At 39.2% G+C, this 25,264-nt stretch overlaps 1 protein-coding gene across 1 annotated transcript in view; it reads right to left on the bottom strand.

The window, feature by feature from the left end:
• The window catches only part of LOC139464145 (uncharacterized), a 55,660-nt gene that overhangs the window by 22,893 nt on the left and 7,503 nt on the right, over window positions 1–25,264 (bottom strand). Inside the window, exons 5-14 of the mRNA XM_071245677.1 lie at window positions 20,764–20,949; window positions 18,497–18,754; window positions 15,175–15,393; window positions 11,779–11,970; window positions 11,046–11,555; window positions 7,025–7,186; window positions 6,087–6,248; window positions 4,761–4,965; window positions 2,818–3,002; window positions 224–391 (exon numbers count right to left, since the gene is read on the bottom strand). Coding sequence (XP_071101778.1) covers window positions 224–391; window positions 2,818–3,002; window positions 4,761–4,965; window positions 6,087–6,248; window positions 7,025–7,186; window positions 11,046–11,555; window positions 11,779–11,970; window positions 15,175–15,393; window positions 18,497–18,754; window positions 20,764–20,949 — 2,247 coding nt within the window. The remainder of the gene's footprint in view (window positions 1–223; window positions 392–2,817; window positions 3,003–4,760; window positions 4,966–6,086; window positions 6,249–7,024; window positions 7,187–11,045; window positions 11,556–11,778; window positions 11,971–15,174; window positions 15,394–18,496; window positions 18,755–20,763; window positions 20,950–25,264) is intronic.

A 25,264-nucleotide genomic window follows, 5' to 3' on the forward strand; every position in this document is an offset into this window, starting at 1 on the left:
CATACCACAAACTATAAATGAATTGGTTTTGAACCTCTTTAACAAATTTGTGGGAGAAACATGGCAAGTTTTAGCTTTAGTGTGACGTTGAGACCAGATGACAGACAACAAGCAGGTCATGACATAGGACTTTCTGTCATCTGTGCTTAAAAGGCTCATCAAGTAGTTTAATTGGGCAATTGTAGCAGTTGAACTAAAGACAACTGTATATGTGGATACTCACTGAGACAGGTGCTTGGAACAACTTTATACACTCTGTCAAGAGCATGCATGTTGATCTGTTCAGAAGAAAAGATGGTGTCATTGCGACGAGAGTCGCAGGAAGTAGTGAGACTCCTGATGACATCAGCCTTATCCAGAGGCCAGAAATTGAGATCTCGCATGTACATGTCTAAACAGAAAGCATCGATAATTGATAAACTGTTCATGATAGTTAATCCCTTTTTTTCTATGAGGATAACAAAAATCAACAACATAAGGCAATGTCTATTTTAAAAATTGATCCACTCACCCTCATAATAAATAGTACCCCACCCCACCCCACCCCCTAAACAAATACATTCAGTCAAATGCAAATTAAAGTATTCACCTATTGTTTTCTAGTCAATACTGATCATGTGATAAGTCAGTCTTCAAGGTCAGTGTCAGTAACATGATTTCGTGGTCTACATTGAAATGTATTGTTATACCTATATTAAGAATCTTGCAATTCCATTGGTTAATCCATACCACATGAAATAATACATTTCAATGAAGACCCCAAAATGTAACTGACACTGACCTCGAATATTGACTCGGCCGTGTGATTTCCTCGGGTCCTTTTTTTCGCATATTGACCTCATCAAGAGTAATTATTTGTATATTGTTTCGTCATGTGGAATGGATTAACCAATGGAATTGCAAGATTCTTAATAGAGGTATAACAATCTTACATGTTTACCTGGCTATTTAGAGGGCAAGTATTTCGTTCTTATGATGACTGCAATGTCTCACTTTGTAACTAAAGGAGGTACATGTCCATGAATATCACAGGTTGAATAAAAACAACAAAACCATTTTAAATTCGCAAGAAATCTCTGCTAAAAGCAGATTTCATTATTCGATTCCAACATGTTTATAAATCACTATCAAATTGTGATGGTACCAGTTGTTCGTGAAAAGATGCCAAAACCCGTGCCCCCCAACACAAACACATGCAAAGGCAAGTCAATTGTTCATCTAAAAAAAGCGTGAACATATGCTTTGCATCTGACATCATTTTTGTCACTGAAAGCTGTTGTAACCTTTATCAAACAACTTCTGAGCAAGAGTTGAGTGATACTTTTTGAAATCTTGGTAGAAAGGGCATGCTTGATTGTTCCTCAAAAGCTGTGAAATGCAAACAACTAATTGCCCTATATAAAGGGAAAACAATCGGATTTTTTTACGCATAGATCCATCAGTGGAAGGGAATTGCCGATTTGACCGTTTTTTAATCATATCAGATCAGTGATGTACCTGAAGCTTAGCTTCTTTGGAAAAATGGCCTTGGTCTGACTTTGCCAATCCAAGCAGAAATTCAGATTCAAATGCATAAAGAAACAGATCAGCAAGAAGGTGTCCATGAGGATGCCTACGTCATGCCCAAATGTCTTTCCCACAATTTTACATAGATATAATCGTTGAGGAAGTCCGGCATTTCACATATTGTTTTCTCAGTAAACTGCAGATGACATTTGCTTTTTATTATTGACAAATTGCCCTGAACCCCTGAATATAGATATGTCACTATATCTGTGGTCACCAGGCTCAGTAACAAATGCACCATGGATCAACGAATGAAGCTTGTCATGTGGGGTTGTGGTACATAAAGGTAAAAAAATCAAATGTTTTGACAGAAATGAACTTGGTTCTTGTCTGAGACTGCAAAAAAATCACGCAAATCCTTTGCGTTCTGGATAATTGGCATGGTATTAATTCAACTTGTCTCAAATACTTTCTGTGAACATAAAGAAAGCCCCTCCTTGGTTGTATTAAAGGTTATGGTTAGTCATGCCAAATATAACAAGATTCAGCAAATATTGACATCTGTTGTAGGACGCACCACATACTTTAAGCACATGACATTTTTCATAATGATAGGAATTTAATAACATCACAGATGTAAACACAATGCATTTCCAATATAGCTGCTAATATTACTGAATGTGATATCATTCCCTGATTTATAATAATTAATTTAATAATAATCTTAACATTGTAATATTACAAAATAGCAACGAAAATCTATTTGTCTACTTTGTTTCGTGCTCTGTCATTTTAACTTTTTCAATTGCGACTGATATTCAATAGTCTACTGACTATTCTCAGACAAAACGATTCTCAGACAAAACGATTTTAAAGTCAATAGTAACAGACTCGTGTTTTCAGAGGAAACATGGAAAAAGTAGCACTTACGAAGGACAGACAATGCTCATCATGTCATAAGCTAACTTAAACTTTAAGGTACTACGGATACGAAAGCTTGCTTTTATTCCGTGATATAAAACAATAGTTATTATTGTTAATAATTCAAAGGATACTACCTCTGTTACACCAACGTCATAAATCCTGTATTTTGGCTTTCATCCCACAATATAAATCTTATAAATATAAATTTTCAAGAGAAGTCCTCTTCACTGTCAACTATCCATAATTAGTTGTGCTACTATTACTCTCTACCTTTTGTAGAAATGACGAATTCAAATACCTTAACAAAACTAAATCATCTCATTTTTTCAATACCTGACATCCTATACCATTGGACCCTATGTACAAGTCAAATGGAAAGCGACTCACATGCATGATCCCTGATAGCTATTGACATAACTGATGTTGTTGGCGAAGGACACCTGGGTGCACTTTTATGATGGCTTTCTGCCACAGCCTTCCCTCTGACATACACAGTGAGTCTCTGTCTGGACCATACCACAGCAACATGAGTCCAAGTGTCGTCCATGATGTCCTCCACAATTAGTTCATATCTGAGGGTGACAATAACATAGAACATAAGAAAAGTACTAGTCATATAAGGAGAGTGAAGTCAAGTCTTTGGGGTTTTTGAATTTCATTTGCTGATCAACTAGTACCTTGGGCTCTGCAAGAGTATCTTTCAGGCCATGTAATAATGGCTCAGGATGTCACAAAAGTACCAAGAATGGTACTGTAAATGTTTGTGCTTTCCACTTTTGAATTTAAGGAAGGCGAATATAATTCATATCTTTCTTTCCGTTTTCAACATTAATTTAGTGAAGACAAATCTTTGGGGGTTTTGAATTTCATTTACTGATTAACTAGTACCTTGGGCTCTGCAAGAGTATCTTTCAGGCCATGTAATAATGGCTCATGATGTCACAAAAGTACCAAGAATAATACTGCAAATGTTGGTGCTTTCCACTTTTGAATTTAACGAAGTCGAATATAATTTATATATTTCTTTCCGTTTTCAACATTTATTTATGAAAATTGATTAATGATGAAAATCATAATAGTTGAATCTATGAACAATGGCAAAATCATCAGCATGCTCTGTTCCATCTGAAATTCAGACCACAAATCAATACATGTACTGGGATAAAGTGCAGAAGTCCCAAGATGTATGGATTAAACTAGCAGTACAGACGAAGGGCCTGAAAGATTTCAGAAGAAAAGTCTGACTATCTTACTATTTTGCTGATAATCAAGATCGTGATGACTGTAAAAGAACCAATGAACATTGTTCAGGGAGCTTTGTGAGCCACAAATTCAGAGTTACCACTAAAACTGGAAGAAAAAAATATTTAGTTGTCTCTGGTGAAGCTATGCTATGATTCGACAGAATATATCTCAATGGGTAAAACATTATATTGATAACTCTGATATTATCATAAAAGAAGGGACAAACAGGGCTGCAAAAGGACAAAATACTTTTCATGCTAGAGATCACGAATATTACGCCCCATCTTGTGAAAATAAAGACAAACGGGTAAAACGTAAAATGAAGGTGCTGTTGGAGAAAGATGATCTTGTGAAATCAGTGAAGCTGAAAGTGACTATCTAAGACTCTAAAACTGAATACAGTTCTTTTATGGCCTCTCCAAGATACATAAGAGCAGAACAATTCATGCAGACATTAAAGATGTCGTTGTTTCTATTAACAACCTTCTTGATCTTAAGGTCTGACCCATAGTTGCCGGATCGAGTCAAACTCCTCCCCGAGAGCAGAAGGTAGGTGGTTCGATCCCTGGACATTTTATACCAAAGGACATTAAAAGATTGTACCTGTACTTACCCTGCCTGGTGCCTGGCAGTTTCAAACTGCTGACTACGCTTTGAAACATATTTCCACACATTCTCATTTAAACATTTGAAACTGAAGAAAAGAACATTCTGGAATGGCGAAAAGATGTCCTAGATTATGTGGATTTAGTCATAAAGCTCGTAACTGTTGTTCGGAAACCCTGTGTTAAAGTTTTCAAAGTTACATGATTAAAAAACAACTTCCAACTGACACCATTATAATCTAGTAAGCGACGCTCTGATAAGTCGGATGAAAGGTAATTCTGACATGACCCCTAAGGCAATGTTCCCAGATCTTTGTTCAGTGGTAGCAAGAACTAAGATATGATTTTAATTAGTTTGGTGTCTTACACACTGGTATTTTCATGCTGAGTAGGTGAATGAGAAAAAGACCCAAAACAACTAAATTAGCTTCGGTTGTTTGATGAAATTGGATAACAATCATAGACACTAAAAGAATGTACCTGTTTCTCAGGATCACTTTGATGTCTGAAGAGATGGACACTTCAATCCCAGTTTTTGTTATAGGACTGTAGATCTGGAATTTTATACCACCATAGTCTGGGTCTTCAACTTTAATCCACAGAGCAATTGTAAAGTCACAAATGGAGGATGGAACGCTGCCTTCTACTGGAATTGTAACAGGTCCTTGAAACAGGATATCATAGGCTGAAAAGATATATTTTATACATAAGTGGAGTAACAATTAAGACAATATTTAAATTAGAAGATTCATATTTCACAATGGTGTCAAAATATAGGTGATATCTTCACTGCATTGACTTACCAATTTAAAAACCTAAATCCACAAGGTCATGTAGCTCCCTTGAAGTTTTATCAACAGAAAAGTCATACAAGGTCGAAGATGGAAAAGCAAAAGAAATAGCAGATGTCTCTTTTAAAGAGCCATCCTCACAGCATGTTCATTAAATTATACATAACTATGCAGAAGGCCGAATTACATGTATGAAGCATGTATGAGGGATTCTGTGAACAGATTTTACAGAAATAATTGCTAGGAACAAAAACATTATATTTCAGCATTATCAGAGGATTCAGAGGAAATTTAAAAAAAACATCACTTATTTGGTGATATCCCGCATGCCACATACCTACTGCATAAGAAATTTCATAATGATACTAACATTTTCCATAAAGCTGAAATTATGTGAGCACTTACTCCAGACACCAAAGCTGGTACCAACATTCACATTGTTAGGTAAAAGTATCTTGCCTCAAGCTAACATGATGAGGAGCCTTAAAGTATTTCTGCTCCAACCACTTTTCATTCCAGTCTAATGATATCATTTCTGGTTGGGAAAAGACATACCCTATGCAGTACAATTCTAAAACAGAAAGTCAACCTCGAGAAATACATTATACTCGCTTGGTTTGAATGATATCTCTTCCCGTTAGGCTAAATGTCATTTTCTTACATGTTGATTCCCAATAACCCAGAAATCGGTACCTACAGATTTTTGCCTATTTCATAGTAGGCGGTGTTACACTTAATAATGTTTGTAACGTCCACTCAATGCTCCCACTCCCTAGACCTTAAACCCACTATAATCTTTGTTCTTATATGTGACTCCCTGAGGGAAATGACCCTGCAGCAATACTGAAGTGACAATCTACATGAAAAAAAATTCTTAAGTCAGTGTTTTATGAAACTAATTCAGAAACCAACCTAAAAGACAAAAACATTGCAATGACAGAGAATTGTACAAAGCAGAGTGTCTCAAATAATAATACAATGATTGCATATGTTGATCCTGTTAAGTATGTCTCACCAATGCAGAGTGATGATGAAGAAGCGCCTTCGGCCAATGTTGTTTTGCCAGGGGGACATATGAAACACTCCACCATATTATGGCGATCTTGATAGGTACCACGTGGGCACTGAGTACAAGGAACTACACCATCCTTAGAGTACGTGCCAGCCACGCACATATCTGAAACGATAGTACAAGAAAGGTAAAACATTCATACACATAGTAGGTGGACCAAATTTTGCAATCTTTAATCCTGTTTCATCTCCTCGAGGCTAAGGAAGTTAACTGACTCTACATTTCCAGTTTGTGGTTCGTGTACACATTTCTTTTGGACACACGTGTAATTGTTGACTTTGATGATCTGTTTGACCCCCGTTTCTAGGAGATAAACCCACGATTATGATGTCAAATCCGTCATTGTTTTGATCCACTCATTACCAACATGTAAAACATAAGACCTACATATTCATCAGATTTATTCAAGTCCCTTCCTTTTATATAAATTGCAAAGAACAATAAAGAACAAAGCATGGTATATTTCACAATGAAACATTGTCCTGTCATGATGTCATTTCTGGAGATTTGAACATGTGCTCGCAATTTGATGCCCTTTCTAAACTGGATGACGCTAATTTTGCTAGGGAAGGGTCCAGTGAATTGTTCCCCATAGATGAAGTTCTGCAGATAATTGACGTGAAAATTGTGTTTACCATACTAACCACCACCACGTACATAAAACTGACTTGTCCCACATTGCCGAGGTTGGATTGAATTCAGGAAGTCATCCTGACGGGTAAATGTCTTTGAAGCTTACACATTTTATTGACATCCTCAGGTTTAATTTACAAAATGTTGATATCTCATGCAAGAAATTAACGGCTAGTGGGAGTTGTTATTTTCTTAAATAAACAATATTTTGGGAATCAGAACATCTGTGTGTGTCTTATCACACCTACCTTTGCAAGATGATTTGTCTTGATTAGCGAGAGTTAGGGTAGTCTGTCCTTCTGGACACATTGAACATGTGACTTGACCCTGAAGTTCCTGATATTGTCCATAGGTGCATGCCATGCACTCGTCTCTGGTAGAATTGTAGTAGGATCCTTTTGGACAAGGTACTGAATGAGAGAGTGGTTGTATTAATCTAAATGATAATGACCTACCACTGGTTAGACTCAGTCATCAGAAAAGAAAGCCATATAATGTAAATCTTGAAATTAACGCAAGGATGAATTAAATGTGAAAAATGTGGTCTTTGTTCGCATTGATTAAAACTTCGCATTTATGTTTCCAATATTACTATTGATATTGCGTCGCATTTTTGGCTAGGGATCAGCAGTTGTATTAATTTGGCGACGCATTAGGTCCAAGATTTACAGTATATATTACAAACAGGAAACCACATTTTTTCCAGTTGTGTCACAGGTCCTGGTTCGCTCACCAGCTTAAACTGCACGGTCGTCAATCACCCACGCCCCTGGGACGGACAAATATGAACTTGGAAATGGAGATGGCGAACTTATATCCACAAATTACAATTGCTGAGAGTCCGCCGAACTCTCAAGAGAACCAGCCCAGTTCTCGAAAGGGTCAGCCCAACCCAAATAAAGGGAATCCCTTCACTCTGGTCACTAGAAAAACTGCCAACTGACTTATAGTCAAGCCGCACTAAATGTCCCTGGCCGTTTTCAGGACAGATTCACGTTTTCAGGGAATAAAAAAGAAAGTCCAGGACAAACACAGTCAACAATATTCTATACGAATATACAAAACTGTCGGACCACGGGGAACAGGTGGACCTGTGTTGGATCCCTCTCACATATATATTTATGGAAATGAAAAAGCAGACTCACTGGCGAAGCTAGCTCTAGACAAAGCGGATATATTCCCTTTTGTAAACTAGAGATAAAAATCAAAATCAAAGCTTTTATAGCAGAAAGATGGCAAGTCCAATGGGACTCAAGTAAGATCGACAGACGGCTATACAAAATTCAACCCAAGATCCGACAAAAGCCAAAAAGAAAATTGAAATTGCCATCTCATGCCTCAGACTCTGTCACAAAAAGCATTAAGACAAGGTTTGTTCATCTTGTAATCAGGCTGAATTCATTGCTCACGTGTTACTAGAATGTCAAGATCATACCCCAGCCCGGCTCGGTTAAAACAAGAATTGCAGTTAGATCCGCTATCTGTCATAGATCTCCTAAAGTCAAGAGATGCAATAGCAAAGGCCAAACTAACTCTATTTCTGAGGGATGGACAGCTACTCGAACGTATATAAACAGAGCACCAAGGATAAAAATGAAATTAACTCTAACTTGAAAAGCAGCGAGGATGTGTTAAACTTGATTTTTGTTTTCAAAACTTTATGTCACTGCATAAGACCTTTTAGGTATGAAAATCTCTAAATAATCTGGAAAAATACTGAGTAAGAGTGTTGGGCATTGTTTCCGACAATCAAATTCACTCTGCTATGGCAATGTAGCTCACCTTGATACGAGACTAACCTTTAAAATGTCAACAAATAGAGCCAAAATGCAAAACAAGGTCCAAATTTAAAATATTGCAAAAATAGAATGTGTTGAGCCTCACTCACAAGAAGGATGACTGACAATGTGCCATGACATGAGCTCACTTGAACTTGACTTAATTGTCCTTATGGCCCCAATAGATGCCTGTCAAGGTCCAGTAATGCAAATCTGATAGAATCAAACGTTTTCTCAGTCATGACTAGAAACTAGTTGGGAAAAGCAAGATCAAACACTCATCATGTGGGTGGTCAGTTAGGCTCGGTTAGTTCAAATTCATGTAGTTTTGGCCAGAGCTGTCAATACCCATTGACAAGTGATAGGACAATTGCGATAGTGTGATGTTACCAGATACGTTTAGGAAACAGGAAACAGGAAAGGTGAAAAGTGAAAAGAAGGAGTTGAGGTTCAAGTTAAGGCATCAGAAATTTGAAAGCCTGGAAGATGCTTCCTGTAGGGAGTGGAGGGCCATTGAACCAGTCAATGGAAAAGAAAGGAAGTTGATATATGGGTCTGTTGGTCACCAAGTCATAGTGCTCAGGGGCCAGATGGATAGGCAGACAAGGAGAAGAAAGCATCTTTACATTCCGAGATCAACCGCCTTAAGGTTACGCCTGCACAATCAGAAAGAACTACTCAGTAGAGGTGCGAAAACAAAGTGGACAGGGAGCACACAAAAGAAAGAGGGTTGCTGGGTTTGTGGATGAATGGGACATATTTCTCTGGTATGTAAACAGAAAAGTCGGTCTCCATCACAGTAAACAGGATATTCCCAGATGTTTAGGAGCTTAAAATAGGCTAAGTTTTCAGCTCAGGATCATGGATCATACAACAACAGGCTGCGTCTCCGATCAGTCGACTTACCGATCTGTCTGACCATGATCCATACTATCGCTCAAAATTCTGTGGATTCCAGGGGTCAGGGAAATTTATAAATACAGAGTCAGTTTTCCCAGACACGTCAGAAACATGAGGATTGTCTGTCCATGTCCATGTCTATCCATCTGCTCCCAAATCTTCGGCTAACTGTTGAGCCAACCTCGCCTATCCTCCACCCAAGCCTTAATAGTATGCAGTGGCTGCTTTGTATTTGTCATGCAAAAAACAATTTCCAATGCACTAAACGGATGATTAAGTGATCCATTAAGCAGTCAACTTATATGACACATGGCTCTCTGCTTTCGCAACTACCCTCAATTGACGACAACCTTTATAGTCTAGTCAGGTTGTCTATGAATAGAATCATTGTCTCTATGACAAAGTTCCAGGACTTTGAATCAGTAAATCATCTGACCATAAAAGATCTTACTGTTCTGTTTGATCCTGGAGAGCCCACTGAACGTGAAAGAAATCCTGCTCTTGAAATCTAACAAGGTAAGTTGACCTTTTGATCAAATGTTACCACTGGTTTTCGGACTGATATCTGGAGGTGATCTAGTCAATTGGGTTTTACGAAAGTAACGACAGATTAGACGACGTTAACACTGATTGTAACGTCAAAGCAACCGAAGTGATGTCAATCGAACTGAAGGGTAATCACTTATAGAAATGGAAGCGACATCACAACCGGAAGTGATGTCATGGACCGGAAGTGACATCATGAAGATGCCAAACATCCCGGTATTTACAGTGAAAGTATCAAGGGATATATATCCATAAACATAGACATGGGTTGCCAGAACGAAAGCTGACTAAACGAAGTAAAATACTCATATATCCCATCTTATGGGTTTTTTGAACCCCTAAGAAGTATTTCTGATTACTTGACCTATAATAATCCCCAAACTCCCAACAAATTAAGTCTTACCTTTGAGAATATTTATTACTGTTAAGATTTGGACCGTCAAATGACCATGTCTTGTCAATTTTAAAGTGATAATGCCTTGCTGAGCTTTAATAAAATGATTGTCAATGTGATTGACAACTATAGTTAGCTCCTATTGGAATGTGTGAATATTGGTTCATTATTGTTTATGTGTGGCAGGAGCAGTAGTGAAGCCACAATATTGTAAAAAAACCCGGCTGTTAATGAGAAAAGGTGGTATATGGAAGGGTGCCCATTTTACCCAGGAATAAAAACTACGTTCTGTGACCTGATTGGTGTGGAGGGAGCATGGACTGCACAGCGGCAGTCTATGTATATCTCACTACAAATAAACAATGTGAGAACTTGACCATGGTGTTTTCCTTTGCTTTGAACATATATAGACACAGATTCAGACGGCTCTTATGTTTAAATATATGACCCTACGGAACCATCGTTACACAATCATATGTCAGACATAATCCCCAGGGATATGTAGGAAGTAGAGCAGGTACTATGGTAGCAGCTATGTCAGTCAAATATGAACTTACTCATTTTGAAGACTTCTGTGAGTGTGTTTGAGGGTTGATTAACAATTGCTACATGTACCATGATCTAACACATTTTGTAAGTACCGATACTCACCACATGAATCTTTGTAGAAGAATCCAATTTTATGTCCTGGTTTACAAACAGGAATTACATCTCTCACTCGAACTTTTGAGGCCTTGATAAGCCGCCCACCAGCATGAAAACTTGATTTTGCTATTCTTACTGCAATGGACTTCAATCTTGAAGAATAGAGTCTCTTGTTTTCAGAAAAAGATTTTGACATCACTTGAGATCGGAGTACAATTTTAAAAGAAATGTAATTAGACGTTGTGGACACTGTTTTTCCTCTGCGTGATTTTATTCTCTGACTACGACGTCTACCGCCGCGTGTTGCACGTTTTCGGCGAAAGTCCAAAAAGTCATCATCAACTTCATCCCCACATTTGATCTTGACATTGTCAATATGACAATATTTCTCTAAGCAAGCATTTATTGTTTTCATAGCATTCAGGAAGTTGTTCCGGATTTCCTCTTTCATGACATCACATCTTCCAGTGAAGTAGTATATTTCATCCATACGATACCCTTCACTTTCTTCACGGTCTGAAATATAACAAGTTTGCATATGGTTAAGTTAAGTTAAGAATTGCTTGACAACCGAGATGGAGATGCTGGTAATTGGCCACACTTTTGACAAAATAACAAACGGAGCCCATGAAACTATACACCTGATACCACAGTATTTGGAAATGTCAGACCTTGTGTCACTTGACTACATGGCACCTAACACAATAATAAAAACTAAGGAAGAGTAACTAACACTTACATGTACAGTCGGGTACAATACTATTACTCCATATGCCTGTATCAAGTGTACACAGATACAGCTTCTGTAGGGTGACAGAGTCCGGAATGTCATATTCGTCATTACACTGCAGCTGACATTGGCTACCCAGTGTCCAAGTGTCACAGGCCATGGCCCCATTGTTTGGAGCAGGTAGTTCTGGGCAGCTGTGAACTGAAAAAATAAACAGGTTGTAATGTAGGACCAATACTAGAAAATGTTTTTCAGCCCATGCAGTCCAAGAAAATAAATGCATCTACTTGTGTCAATATGAATTTGATTAAAAACAATACTCTTACTATTTCACACAAAATAAGCGTGAATGCAGTTACCTTTATTTGGAACATGTTAAAATATAGTACGGTAAACCACGTTTATAACGAACACGCTTATAACAAACTTGCGGATATAACTAAATGTTTTTTTGTCACAGACATTTGCTGTGTATATGTTGTATATATGCTTGCAACGAACAACGGTTATAAGGAATTAAATTAGTGGTCCCTTTGAGTTTGTTATAACCATGGTTTACTGCATATAATTTGATTTTTACATCAGTCATGCAAGATATTACGTAACCCAATTGGTTTTCTTTCCTGTAGATATTTCTTCTTCTTTTTTATCTAAGTATTTGAATCCTATCTCAGTTGGCCGAGGGACCAGCTCAGTAATTGTAAATATATCTTCTGTGTCTGTGTTCTTCCTCCTTCTATCAATGAACTTGTCAAGATAAGGACATCGCTAAGACTGATTTGTGGAACGGGGCCTATATGCTATATTAGACCATTACTCTCCATCAAAGTCTGACGGAGCTCAATCCAACTAATGGCTGTTAGTGCTAAGCTATATCAAGTTTCGACAGGGTATGACCTGTCCTAGGAGGCTGCAACAGGTCAGGTTGTGTTGAAGAAATCAATTCTTCTCTAGTCTACCGAATAACATGTTCCCGAGGCAAGGGAATTAATTGACAATATAGGCCAGGTTCCATCCTTGCCGAACTAGGCTGGAATTTCTTGACTCGGTCGTAGCGCCACCAGTGGCTTTTACAAACGATGCCCCTTCTATGTGCCTCCCACTGACCAATCAGATCCCACCTCTCACTTGCACATCCTTCAAACAAAATGGCAAGTCCCAGTCAAAATTATCTGATCGATAATCAAAATCTATATTGTGATAAAATTGGTCTTATTCCCGAAGTGCATCAAATAACGTGAGCACCTTGATTAAAAACATGAAAAGATTTGTAAAATATCTGTTGACGCAGAGTTGGCAGTACACATCCTTTGAACATCCTGCAATCGACAATCTACATGGTAGTTTACAAACCAGATATTGATTTCCTACGCGATTTTGATTGGACTATGCATAGACTCGTTAGTCCAGCCAAAATATAACCCCTTACAGTCTGTTAACTCCCTTGCCCCAGGAAGATGACTGAATCATTTCTGACTAGAAAACCAAGAGTTTCCTACTTTCAAAATACTAACAATAAAACCAAGAAAACACGTAACAAACAGCAATTGCTGATTATGACCTCTGATATTGAGTCGAAAGCAGATTATAGCATTAGAATCATTCTATACAACATGGTCTGCAAAACGACATACCATTGTCACATGATTCCGTTGAAACACTGGCAGTGTGTCTGCATTGTATCACTTTTACTGGGGAGAGTATTTAATCAAAACTAAACTGAGAGTCAAAAGAAAGTATAGTGGGTTTTTGTACGCTATTGAAACCTGAAAGAACTGTTGTTAAATATTTTCATGTCTATATAACCATCACTCATTCCTGTAACAGATTGTATAAAAAAATCTGTGGCTGGGTAAATTTGTGTAAAAATACATTGGTTCAATGAAGACTGGGATAAGAGATGAATTTGCCACTATACGACCCCTAAAATGTTTGAGACGTTATAAATATGCGACGAGAAAACCAGGTTTATTGAGTTCAACTATAAGATGTCCAAGATACCCATCAGCAATTGCGTAATAATAATTACGTTTTAAAAGTTTAAAGAATATATATATTTTAACCACGTGGGTTTCTGACGCACATTTTCATAATATCTGAAAAGTGAACGTTGTGCAAGAATTGCTCTCGCGCGGCACTGGATCTACCTTCGATTATTAAATTATGCAGACATGTAGAATATTACATTTCCTATCTGATGGTGTAAATGTATCTGCATTATTAACCCAGTTTGAGAAAAGACAGTGTTGTCTAAGATTTTGTTATGAGTTAAAAAACATCAAAATGTCTCCACTATTTATCGTACGCTGATTAAAGTACTGTAGGTTTTGTATTTTTATTTTTATTTTACAGCTTTATCGAAACTGTGCGGAAACAAAATACTGCCCAACATCTGAATGACATAAACACATATCAAATCATCATGGCATTGTTCAATGTACCTCCATCGTGATATAATGTATCCTTGCTTTAAACTTGTCAAATATTTGAATACTATTACTTGTGAACCATCCACTGTATCCGAGCAACGGCAGTCACAAAACTGTCCGAGGCGGGCGTTGGTGCCCTAGAAATTCTGTAAGTCTCTCTGGACAAAGCAATGAGCAATCCTTGAAAAGTTTCATAACCACATGCACGCCTGCTACTCAGCGTACGGCATTTACCAATATAACACAGTTAAAACAAAACGTCCGCTGTAGCTCTTCTAACGCCAGGTTCGTCCAATGCAACACAATATCACCCCCAGGCCGTTGATTCACGTCACTGACGGTATCAAGCAGCGCAAGCAGCTAAGTAAGCCCACTATTTCGTGGCTTGCAGTTGCTACAGTCTGCGAACATTAGTGGGGAAAGCCAAGGAAAATCACACACTGAACAGATAATGAAATTAGATGTATTTAAATAAGAAACAACACGTTTTAGTGTTTCTGTGTTATGTTTAAAAAGTAAATATGTCTTTTAACATACGGGTACAGACAATCAAGCGGAACAGCCCTTCAATAACTCATGTTTGGATTTTTAATTCATACTTCATAGGTCATTATATATTTGATTTTAAACCCAGCTCCAATAAAACATAAGGTTAATCTTAAATTCAGTATATTAGAAAGGTAATTAAATGGAATATGAAGGTTTTTTTAAATTTACATTTCAAATGAGCATTTTTCTGAGCACAGCGTTTATTGTAACATCTAATTCATTTCATTTGATGTCATCTGGACACTTTCTTTTGTCATTAGATTCTTACATGTATCAGGAATTCAAGGATGTATGAATTGCTGCTGACATTGAAATATACATGATGTAAAAGGTAAATTGTATTCTATTCAATTTTAAATATCATCATGCCTCGCGCAAACCAAAGAGTCCAAAGAGTGAATACACTTTTATGGCAAATGCATCTTACCTTTGCAAGAAGACTTTTCGCTACTTGGGTTATCGTATGTGCCATACACCCATTGACCTCTGATTCCGTTTGCCTCCTTCTTGCAAGTGATGTATTTCTCTCCTACCAATTTTATAGCCTTATCACATTCCAGTTTGCATGAGGCCCCCTCACGAAAGTTAAGGCAGCCTGGCGTATCCATGTACTCATCATCAAACCTTGGAGGATCACACGTGACAGCTATAAATGAAAGATTAATCAAACAGTATTACACATCAATGAACCTGCAAAATTCCTAATGATCCTATATAGAACAAGAAGACAATTAGAAGATACTTCTAACTGGAAGGGTGTTTGAACTGTAACACCTTCCCCAACTTTTCCCCGAATGCTTGGAAACTTTCCCATTAAAAACATCGTGAACCATTTTGACTTTACAACATCACAGCCCATTTGGCTCCAGATAAAAACGATGAATTGCAAAATAACTCAAAATCGGGCTAGTGTATTAAATGTCAATACGGTAATTAACAGTCCCACCTAATGTTGTGACCATCAGCAGTGACACAAGCAGTTCCGACGACGGGGGCTGTGATTGTGTCAGATTGAGATGAAAAGTATCAGGAGATGACACCTCTTATGCTGTTATGCCCTATACTGTTGTGTAGGACGTGCAGTGCGTGTTTGCGTTGTTCCTCCTACTGTTGTACCCCTTCTATTCAAGATGTCAACTTGTACACATACAAACATGAGTGAGTGAGTATGGTTTTACGCCGCTTTTAGCAATATTCCAGCAATATCACGGCGGAGGACACCAGAAATAGGCTTCACACATTGTACCCATGTCGGGAATCGAACCCGGGTCTTCGGCGTGACGAGCCAACGCTTTAACCACTAGGCTACCCGACCGCCCCGCATACAAACATGATAGTTTCTTAAACAACAATTTCATTTGATGGGGGGAAAAATATTAATTAGCAGATATTGTTGGGTACAGTGCATTAATTACTGTTTGGGGGCACGGGTGGCCCAGTCGTCTAAGGCGCCGCAATTCGCTGTGCAGAGTTGAGTCCCTTGGGCACACCAGAAACCCTTGATTGTGGGTTCGAATCCCGGTTCGCCCCAATTATGTTTCTAGGTTTGTCAGCACCATACCCGTGCTCGTGGGTTTCACCGAAGTGGTAAACGTCTTAGGTCTGCAACACTTCGGGCTTTCCTCCCACATTAAGCTGACAAGCTGTGATATAACTGTAATACTGTTAAAAGCGGTGTTAAACCAAATTCACTCACTCACTCACTCAGTACTGCGTACCGTATTGACATTTAATAGACTATTCCCGATTTTGAGTTATTTTACAATTCATCATTCTCATTTGGAGCCAAACGGACTGTAACATTTCTATGACTTATGTTTCCCTTAATGTATAGACTCGTCAAGAATGAAACAGATGAAAACTATATGCCATATCTTGAATGGACTATGTAAGATGTGACGAATCGTCACATGGCACTGGCTTGTGGCAAATGTACTATTTTCTGGCTGCATGGAACTCTGGGTAGGAGAGTATCTTTCCAACATGCCGCCATATTGTGCAGGTGTGATGTCGACAATTTGTGTCGTGATGGTTTCAGGGAAGAGATTTGTTTGTTTGTTGTTCAACGCCGCACTCGGAAATATTCCAGCTATATATCTGTAGATAATTAAGTCTTGACCAGACAATCCACTGATTGATATTATATAAGCATCGAACCACGCAATTGGGATAAGATGTCATGATCAATGAAGTCATAAAGCCTGACCACCCAATCCAATTAGTTGCCTCTTACGACAAGCAAGGGTTCATGAAAACCCATTCTAACTCAGATCTTAACAGGTCTCCATCAAGGAGAAATGGTACAGTGTCTTGATGCATTTTGACTCAGATGATGATGAGAAGTAAAGGAAAAAATATTGAATTTGCTGCATATTACTATCAAAATCCTGTATTCAAGTCGGGTCAGATTTGATAAACAGGTGTTTGAGTCAATTCTATTCTACAAATCAGAGCCCTATGATGGACCATCGAACATGATCTTAATTTAAACAGACATCAGGTCATACTTTAAACAGCACACCCGGAGTTGTTGCTGCAAATCTTGTTCTTGTGGTTAATGAGTGAGTGAATAATGTTTTACACCGCTTTTAGCAATATTCCAGCAATATCACGGTGGGAGACACCACAAAGGGTACCCAATGTACCCATGTGAAGAATCAAACATGGGTCTTCTGCGTGAAGAGCGAACGCTTTAACCAATAGGCTGCCTCACCGCCCCTCTTGTGGTTAATTAGGAATTGACCTTCACTTTGTGTGAGTTCATTGGAGTATGAACCTTCATAGAGTGAGGGCCAAACTGTATGAACGTCGGAGCTTGCGAAAATTTGTATCACAATTTCTTACCTCAAAGGATGTAGGCCAAGATCTAAACACAATTTTATTTTGTACGTGTGACTTCATGTTTACACTGACAGCCATACAACAACCAGCTATATCGCGGAGTAAAATAGTTCCTCAAAAAGAGAGGTGACATCATGACATGGGCGTATGGATGCACAACTTGCTCTTCAGAAACATCTTACGCAGTACGTGTGTTCAAATCATATCCACATTAGATAAGACAGGTCTGGTAAGAACTACCTCAGTAAGTCAGTCACAGCGCGTCGTAATACATTTGCATCAAGTACAAGACGTCAAAATGGCCGACACGATAAACGTGACGGGAGAGATTTCCGAAGTTGTTAATGAACGTGTGGCGGTTACATGTGTTAGTCATCATTGATCAACTGGCCGATCATTGAAGGGTGAATAAAGATGCGTCAAACAGACACCAAGGTAAATTCATAGATTGCTGGAGACGGTCAATGTCAGCATGGGCACGGATCGAGTCGTCACTACGATAGTTTAGATGTGCATTTCATCGTTTGTTCATTGGGATAGGCCACAGCGAAGATATTCGTGAACAATAAATGCAGTCACGCTCTCTGACATTTCTCAATGTATACTGAAACGCTGAGACCAAGAATAAAGGTTCTAAATGATCAGAAAGAACACTTATGTGTGCTTTCGTGCTAGGGAATTCCCAGGGGTTTCCCCAGGAATGTGGAAGTAGTCCGTCAGTGTTTACGTCATTTCAAGAACACGGTATCGTGAAAAACGTATGAACGTCAAATGGTATCGTTCATACACTTATGAACGTCAATTTCGCGGTCATGTGACCGCTCTCTCGTCCAATGGAAAAGCCGTATATCGTGTAAACTTCAAATTAAAAAATTATTGACAAGTATTGTTTGCTGATAGTTACTTACACTGTACTTTGACGAGGAAGAAACATGGATCGGCTTTGTTGTTAGACGAGTCTGTTGCTGTGAAACTAACTATGTGTGTTCCCACAGAAAATGATCCACCATTTGTTATTGCAGATGAACTTCTTAAAGGGATGGTTTCCTTCGAGTTGTCAGACACAGTAATGTCTGGCCAAATAACATGAGTAGTTGGAGCATTTGGGTCAGCTGTCTTCAGGATTGTTGTCGCAGGACAATTGTTGATTTGTGGCGGTTGAGTATCTGCATGAAAACAATTGTATCAGTTTGCAAGAGTGAGTGAGTTGGGTTTAACGCCGCTTTTAACAATATTCCAGTTATATCGCGGTGTGTCAGCTTAATGTGGGAGGAAAGCCCGAAGTGATGCAGGTCTCAGACGTTTACCACTTCGGTGAAACCCACGAGCACGGGTATGGTGCTGACAAACCTAGAAACATAATCGGGGCGAACCGGGATTCGAACCCACAATCATAGGTTTTCTGGCGTGCCCAAGGGACGCAACTCTGCACAGCGAATCGCGGCGCCTTGGACGACTGGGCCACCCGTGCCCCCCAGTTTGCAAGAAAACACATTAATCTAAGTTGGTACATGTTATCTTTAAGGCAGAATATCTAGAAGTTATCATGTTATCCATGATCACAAGGGATATTATTTATGAAAGCATCATGGAAACTGAAGTAACACTTTTCAACTGGCAAATGTGACATAATGATGAAAGATTATACATTTAGTCATTCACAAACACTTGCTAAACTGGAACAGGAAGTCATTCACTCTGACAGTCTGCATACACAACTATATACATGTAGTTCTCAATAGGCGCAAAATGGATGACTCACAAGTGGTCCGAGTCTTTCAGATTAGAGGGTAACTAACTAACCAAGGTAGAACAAAATACAGTTTTATTCAATGTATGCACATGACCATGATGGAAATAGCACTGAAGAAATATATTCAGCAGTGATCAACATCACTTCCCAAGGTTGAGCTGTTACTTTGAAGGTGAAAACAGTCACTTCTGGGCCGATATTTAAACCAAATTACATGTTATATATGCCATTGGTGTTGGCAAGGTGACCAATTCTTGAAGGTAAGAACAAGTCTTTTCACTCTTCTTCCTGACTGATATTATAACCAACAACAAAAGGTGCCGACTTTTTCACTTACATCATAATAGGCTGAGAACAATTGTCGATAATTTCTTAGCAGGAAACTTGAATATCCCAATGAATTAAATCGGTCTCTAGCTGCAGGAACGAGAAATCCTTGGAAATATTCATACCCAATGTGCACCTGTTGCTCAGCATACACACCACAGTCAAACAAAATGAATCCTGTTGCTCTTCTCCACCTTCTTCCTCCCTAGGTGATACCATTTAACATGTCTACAGTTTCCACATGGCTCAAGCATATCATAAACTGATTACAAACAATCAGTGTAGTTGCCTGATACATTTAATGTGAATTTGAAGGTGACTGGTGTCCTACAGGGCCCGTGTTTTTCCCAAATATTATCAATATTCCCTCAATATTATAATACAAAGGGATATCAGAAAAAATTGAGCCTGGTATATTTTAGTGGCTTGTTGGTTTCTCTACATGGGACATATATTAGTATTGATCTGTGTTAGTTGATTTGGTGTGCTTCAGTCCAGACTTCGACTCTGAGATAACATACTCTACGTGGGCCACCACCTCTTATGGTCTGTTAACTAAATATATCACAAACAGAAGATGTTTTCAACCCATGTGATCAGACCAGGATCCATAACTTTTATCTAGAGAGCGAACAAGAATCCAAGTAAACCAAGAAGTCTGGAAGCAACAGATCTGGCCCACAGTCACTACCACCTGTTTTCATATTGGACAAATCACTTGCGTGGTCAGAGATTTCACATATAGAAGTGTTGTGTGTTCTATGGTTATCTACGAGTGTATCAAGGCATGATGTCAAACTTCTGTGTGGTCCTGATTGAGTTCTCAACATACCCAAATAGTGGAAATGCCATCTTCCCAAGGCAAGACTGTACACTAGCCTGTATCAAAGACAAGTTTCCACTAGACTTTGAAATGTAGGCTGGTGGACGCTCTTGCCTCTGAAAGATGGGAAAGTCAAATCTCTGCTCACACGTAAACACTGTCAAAGATGCTGGACATATGGTAGACCTGATTGGCGTGTGGGTACAATAGTCGAAGTCGAAACTAGTTATGGGATATCAAAAATCTGTATTTTAATGTAATGAATGTCTCACCTTCACACATCATGTCATATGTTGTCCATGTTTTGTCTTTGGTACACATTGTCCATTGTCCCCTGACCGGTGCATAGCCATTCTCCTCATCACAAGTCAACCAACAAATGCTCTTAAAAGTCTTTCCATTGGTACAGCGGAAGCTCTTGCCATTCTTTGGTACTGTTAGTTCTGGACATTCAGTTGCTAAAAATACAACAGAGTAGGTCAGTCATCAAACAGTTTTTTAAAAAGATATTAAACTCCATTTGGCAATGACAGAGCTTTTCTTTTTGATCTCTTGATAATAGAACAATTTCATGAAACACATGTTGTCAGCGGGATTCGAACCCACAAAGTCTGCACCGAAATAGTTTTGGAAGAAACAATCTGAAATTAACAACTAAACATGTATCTTCCTATAAACAGTATCTCCGTCTGTGAAATATGTGTTTTATGTTATTCTGTGCATTGTACTTATGTGTGAGTTGGTAGCTCTTTGTTCAAGAAACGAACAGATAGAAAAGACATAACTCTTATCTTGATAAGAGTTATCAAAATATGGTTATCAAAACAATGTTAAAACAGTTTAGAAGCTAGAGTTCTCTGAATGTTGGCCATGTTTTCAGTAGGTTAGTCCATTCATGATCAGACCATGGAGTCTAATCGACAACTTCTGCATGCCAGAACTTCTACTCTTAACAGCCCAAAAGTCTGGACTTGAGGAGAAGTCGGTGAAACTCACATATAAATTAACAGTCACATGTCATCAAACAGGTTTTGTATCTACTATCTTTTGAAACAAAACATGATTTAAAAATATTTAGAGAAAAAGAAATATAAGAACAATAAGAAATTACATACATTGTGTAGAAGCAATGGATTAGGTATACAATGGACCCTTTTGTTGTTTTGAGCTGTAGAGGTTGTGGCAGATAGTCAGAAAGAAAAATAGTTTGCGGTCTAACTTTAGGTACAGCGCTGTCATCACACTATAAAATCATTTATATTTTCAACAGATGTCCTCTTCAGTGTCAGCTATTCCCATTAGCCTTTAGGAAAATATGGCTTCTGATAGTCCTGAACAGCTGACAGCAATGAAATATACATTCAGAAACGATAACAAAAAAGCACAATACTTGATTCTTCCTCTGAAAGTACCGTTATATTGACATATCTTTGACGTCACTTCTGATCACGTGACGTTACTTCCTCTCTAACATCTATTTATCTCTTCCAGTTCCAATGATGCCACTTCCAGTTATACTGAGGTGACTTCCTTTGATGACGTCTGGTATTATGACGTCACATCTCGGTCATGTGACATCACTTCCTCTCTGACATCTATTTATGTGTGTGATCTCTTCCAGTTCCAATGATGCCACTTCTGGTTATACTGAGGTCACTTCCTTTGATGACGTCACTTCCAGTTATCTGACATCATATCCAGCTTTGAGAGGACTCCATTATGGTGTCATTTCGTTGAACCATACAACCCCTCAAGATGTTACAATATGAGTCAAGCCATTAACCTTAGATCTGTCACATCATAGTCACAAATGACCAAAAGGCTAACTTACCTAATAAGGTTGTAGTTGTTGAAATCGTTATCCACACATGACCTGAGAAACAAAATCCTCTGCTTCTACTGACGGTCCCAGCGAATACAGCCCTCAAGATCAGGCTGGATATCACGCAAGTAGAGGTGTTGTGGGATTTCCACTGACATCTTGTCTGACAGAGACTGAGTTTCATGTGCTCGGCTGGTATTTCATGGGGTGTGCAGTTCTCAAATCTTGTGCATGGCAGTAGTTGTCGGCTTCTGTTGTTTTAAGCCATCCTGCAATATTATCCTTTGTGATGTCTTTAATCGAACGATGGTTTGCAGGAGAAGAACAGTCATTCTATGTGTCTTCCATGCATTTCAGATGCTGCTGGAGAATTCTAACTATGAATAAGAGTTTGTCGGGATTGTCTACAATTTTGTTCAATGCTCAAATGGAATGGTGTCTATATCATAACAGTAGCCATGGACGCAGTAACCATGGCTAGAAGGAAAGCTGTCTTCCTCCAAAAGTGTAGATTTTGTCAGCAGCTCGTGTGGTGCTTCCATTAAGGCCGGCAGGATGTTGGATAAATTCCATTTTGAGAAAATGTGTGAGGTTTTGATATCCTCTAGTACTAGAGACTTCTTGACTCGATTGAGTACTGTGTAGGTTAAGATTGTGGAAGCTTTTGTAAAGTATGTGCGATCTGGGCTGGCACAGAAGGTGATCTGGTAGTTCAGTGGTTCTTCCAAGTGTAGAGGAAACAGTCTGGGAAACCACACTCTGTTTGGCCAAGTTTCTGTTTGACATAGTCTGTGTCCTCAACCTTCCTCAGACCCCTGTCTTGGAGAGACGAAGATGGAAATGCATATGCGAACAGTCCCTCCCAACTCATGCATTGTACATCTCCTTGTAGAGCTAGTGGGTCCGGTACTGGAATGACGTATTCTGGGAGCTTGTTGTTGAGATGGTAGAGAGACTGAGATGTGGAGTGTCCACCTTGGCTGTTATCCACTGAAACACTTCAGGATGTTGGGACGATTCTGTCGTAAATATCTTGTACTTCCATGTCAGACAGTATGTGGAACTTCCCTGGTATGTGACAAGCTTCCAGTCTGCAGCGGATCGAGTCTGTGAAGCCAGATAAACGTTTAGTCTCCCTCAACAAATTCCTGTTCCCCTTTGTCTCTAAATATAGGCTACCACTGAGGTCTTGTCTGCCGCAACCAGAACTATTGAGTGGTCCAAATGGCGACTCCAAGCCTTGATTGCTGTGTATATCGCTTTCATTTCAAGACAACTGATGTGTCATTCCATGTCTGATTCTGAACATCCCTCTTGGACTGTAACTGTGTCCATATAAACACCCCAACCTACGCCCAAAGTTCTGGAGAGGGGAGTATTAACATGATCAAGGAAATCCCTGTCATGACGATGCGATCATTTAGATGTTCAAATCCAACAACCAAGTAGTGGGAAGTTGTATCAATGTCACTAGATAGCGAGATCTAGTCCAGTTCATCCATGTTTGTATAGGATGTAGCTGAAGCCTTCCTCTCTATGTAACGTCTCTTGGACAGATGTGGGTGTCCCTAGACATGACATCCACCAACGGCCAATCCTGTGCGCCTTGAGTCATGTCCCCTGCCTTCAAGCACCTGTCCTCTAGAGGGCCTAGGATACTTATGTGAAGTTGACATCTGGCCCCGAATGTAGACGTTGTCTTGTAATGGTTTTAATTCGGTGGGGTGAACCAGGAATCCCAGGTAAGATAGCAACTGTATCAGAAATCTGCTTTTTTGTTGGATTTGAGCTTGATTCTGAACTGCAGACAGAAGTCGTCGATGTACGATGAAAGCCTGACAAGATGTGCAAAGCCTATAGTCGATGAGGTTATCAAAGGGAATAGACGGAGATACTGGGACAACTTGGATGGATGGGGACATGAAGAAATGCATCCTGTAGATTGGAGCTGATTAACTCATCTGTTCTGCGATTCTTGATGGATTCCAACTGAAACTTTGGCTGATAATCTTTGACGAGGAACTTCAAATCGATTATCATGCATATGTCTGACATAATATTTTTCAGCACTAGGGAGACTGGTAAATACAACCCCATGGAGAAGTCTGAACGTCCAAGTGCATGAATCAACCCTTTGACTTGTAGATTCCGTATGGCAGATAGAATTAACTGACTATAGTTTTTTGCAAGTGCTGAATGTAAGTTGAAATATCCTGTCCTTATAACTTTGAGTAATCTGCGGTTGGTCGTAATGAGCTTCCAATTGTCGGCGTAATGTCAAGTAGGGTAGAGACGTGCTTCTCCTTCCAAACCGGGGCAACAAAAGACTTTAAGGTGGGAGACTCGATGGGTCACTTTTGAGTCTTCACACTATGTTGACAGTGGAAACCTGAAGGGTTTCTTTGGTTTCCCAACGGACCTCGTCCAATACCATGTGAAGTTCCTTGTTAAAGAATTCCGGTTATGTGATTGGCTGGGAGGTAATGACGTTCTTGACGGGATCAGATATTCGAGAGTAAACCAATTTCATCTCGAATGGTGTATGTTCCGGCAAGTCCCCAAAAACCTCATGAGGTGTGGTGAGGTGAAATTGGGTTTAACGTCGCGTCCAAGATTATTGCACTTATATAGCGACGTGCATGTACGTGTGTGTGTGTTTGTGTGGCTGCTTGTACTAGTCTGGACTGATGCCGATTTATAGTGCTAGCTTACTGAGATACCATGCCGCAGTTTAACATGAATACCCCACTCAGACACAGTATACTGACTCCAAGCCCACCAGTCCTTGTTTTAGCCCCTTAATGCCGAGCGCCAGACGTCTTTTGGTATGACGCGGCCGGGAATCGAATCCCGGACCTTCCGCTCTCCGGGCGGACGCTCTACCACTAGACCCCGGAGGCGGTCAAAAACCTCATGAAGGGGAGGTAACATATGATGTACTCCTGCCACAA

The sequence above is a fragment of the Haliotis cracherodii genome, unplaced genomic scaffold (genome assembly GCF_022045235.1).
Source record: "Haliotis cracherodii isolate W230 unplaced genomic scaffold, xgHalCrac1.p SCAF_16, whole genome shotgun sequence".
NCBI lineage: Eukaryota > Metazoa > Mollusca > Gastropoda > Lepetellida > Haliotidae > Haliotis > Haliotis cracherodii.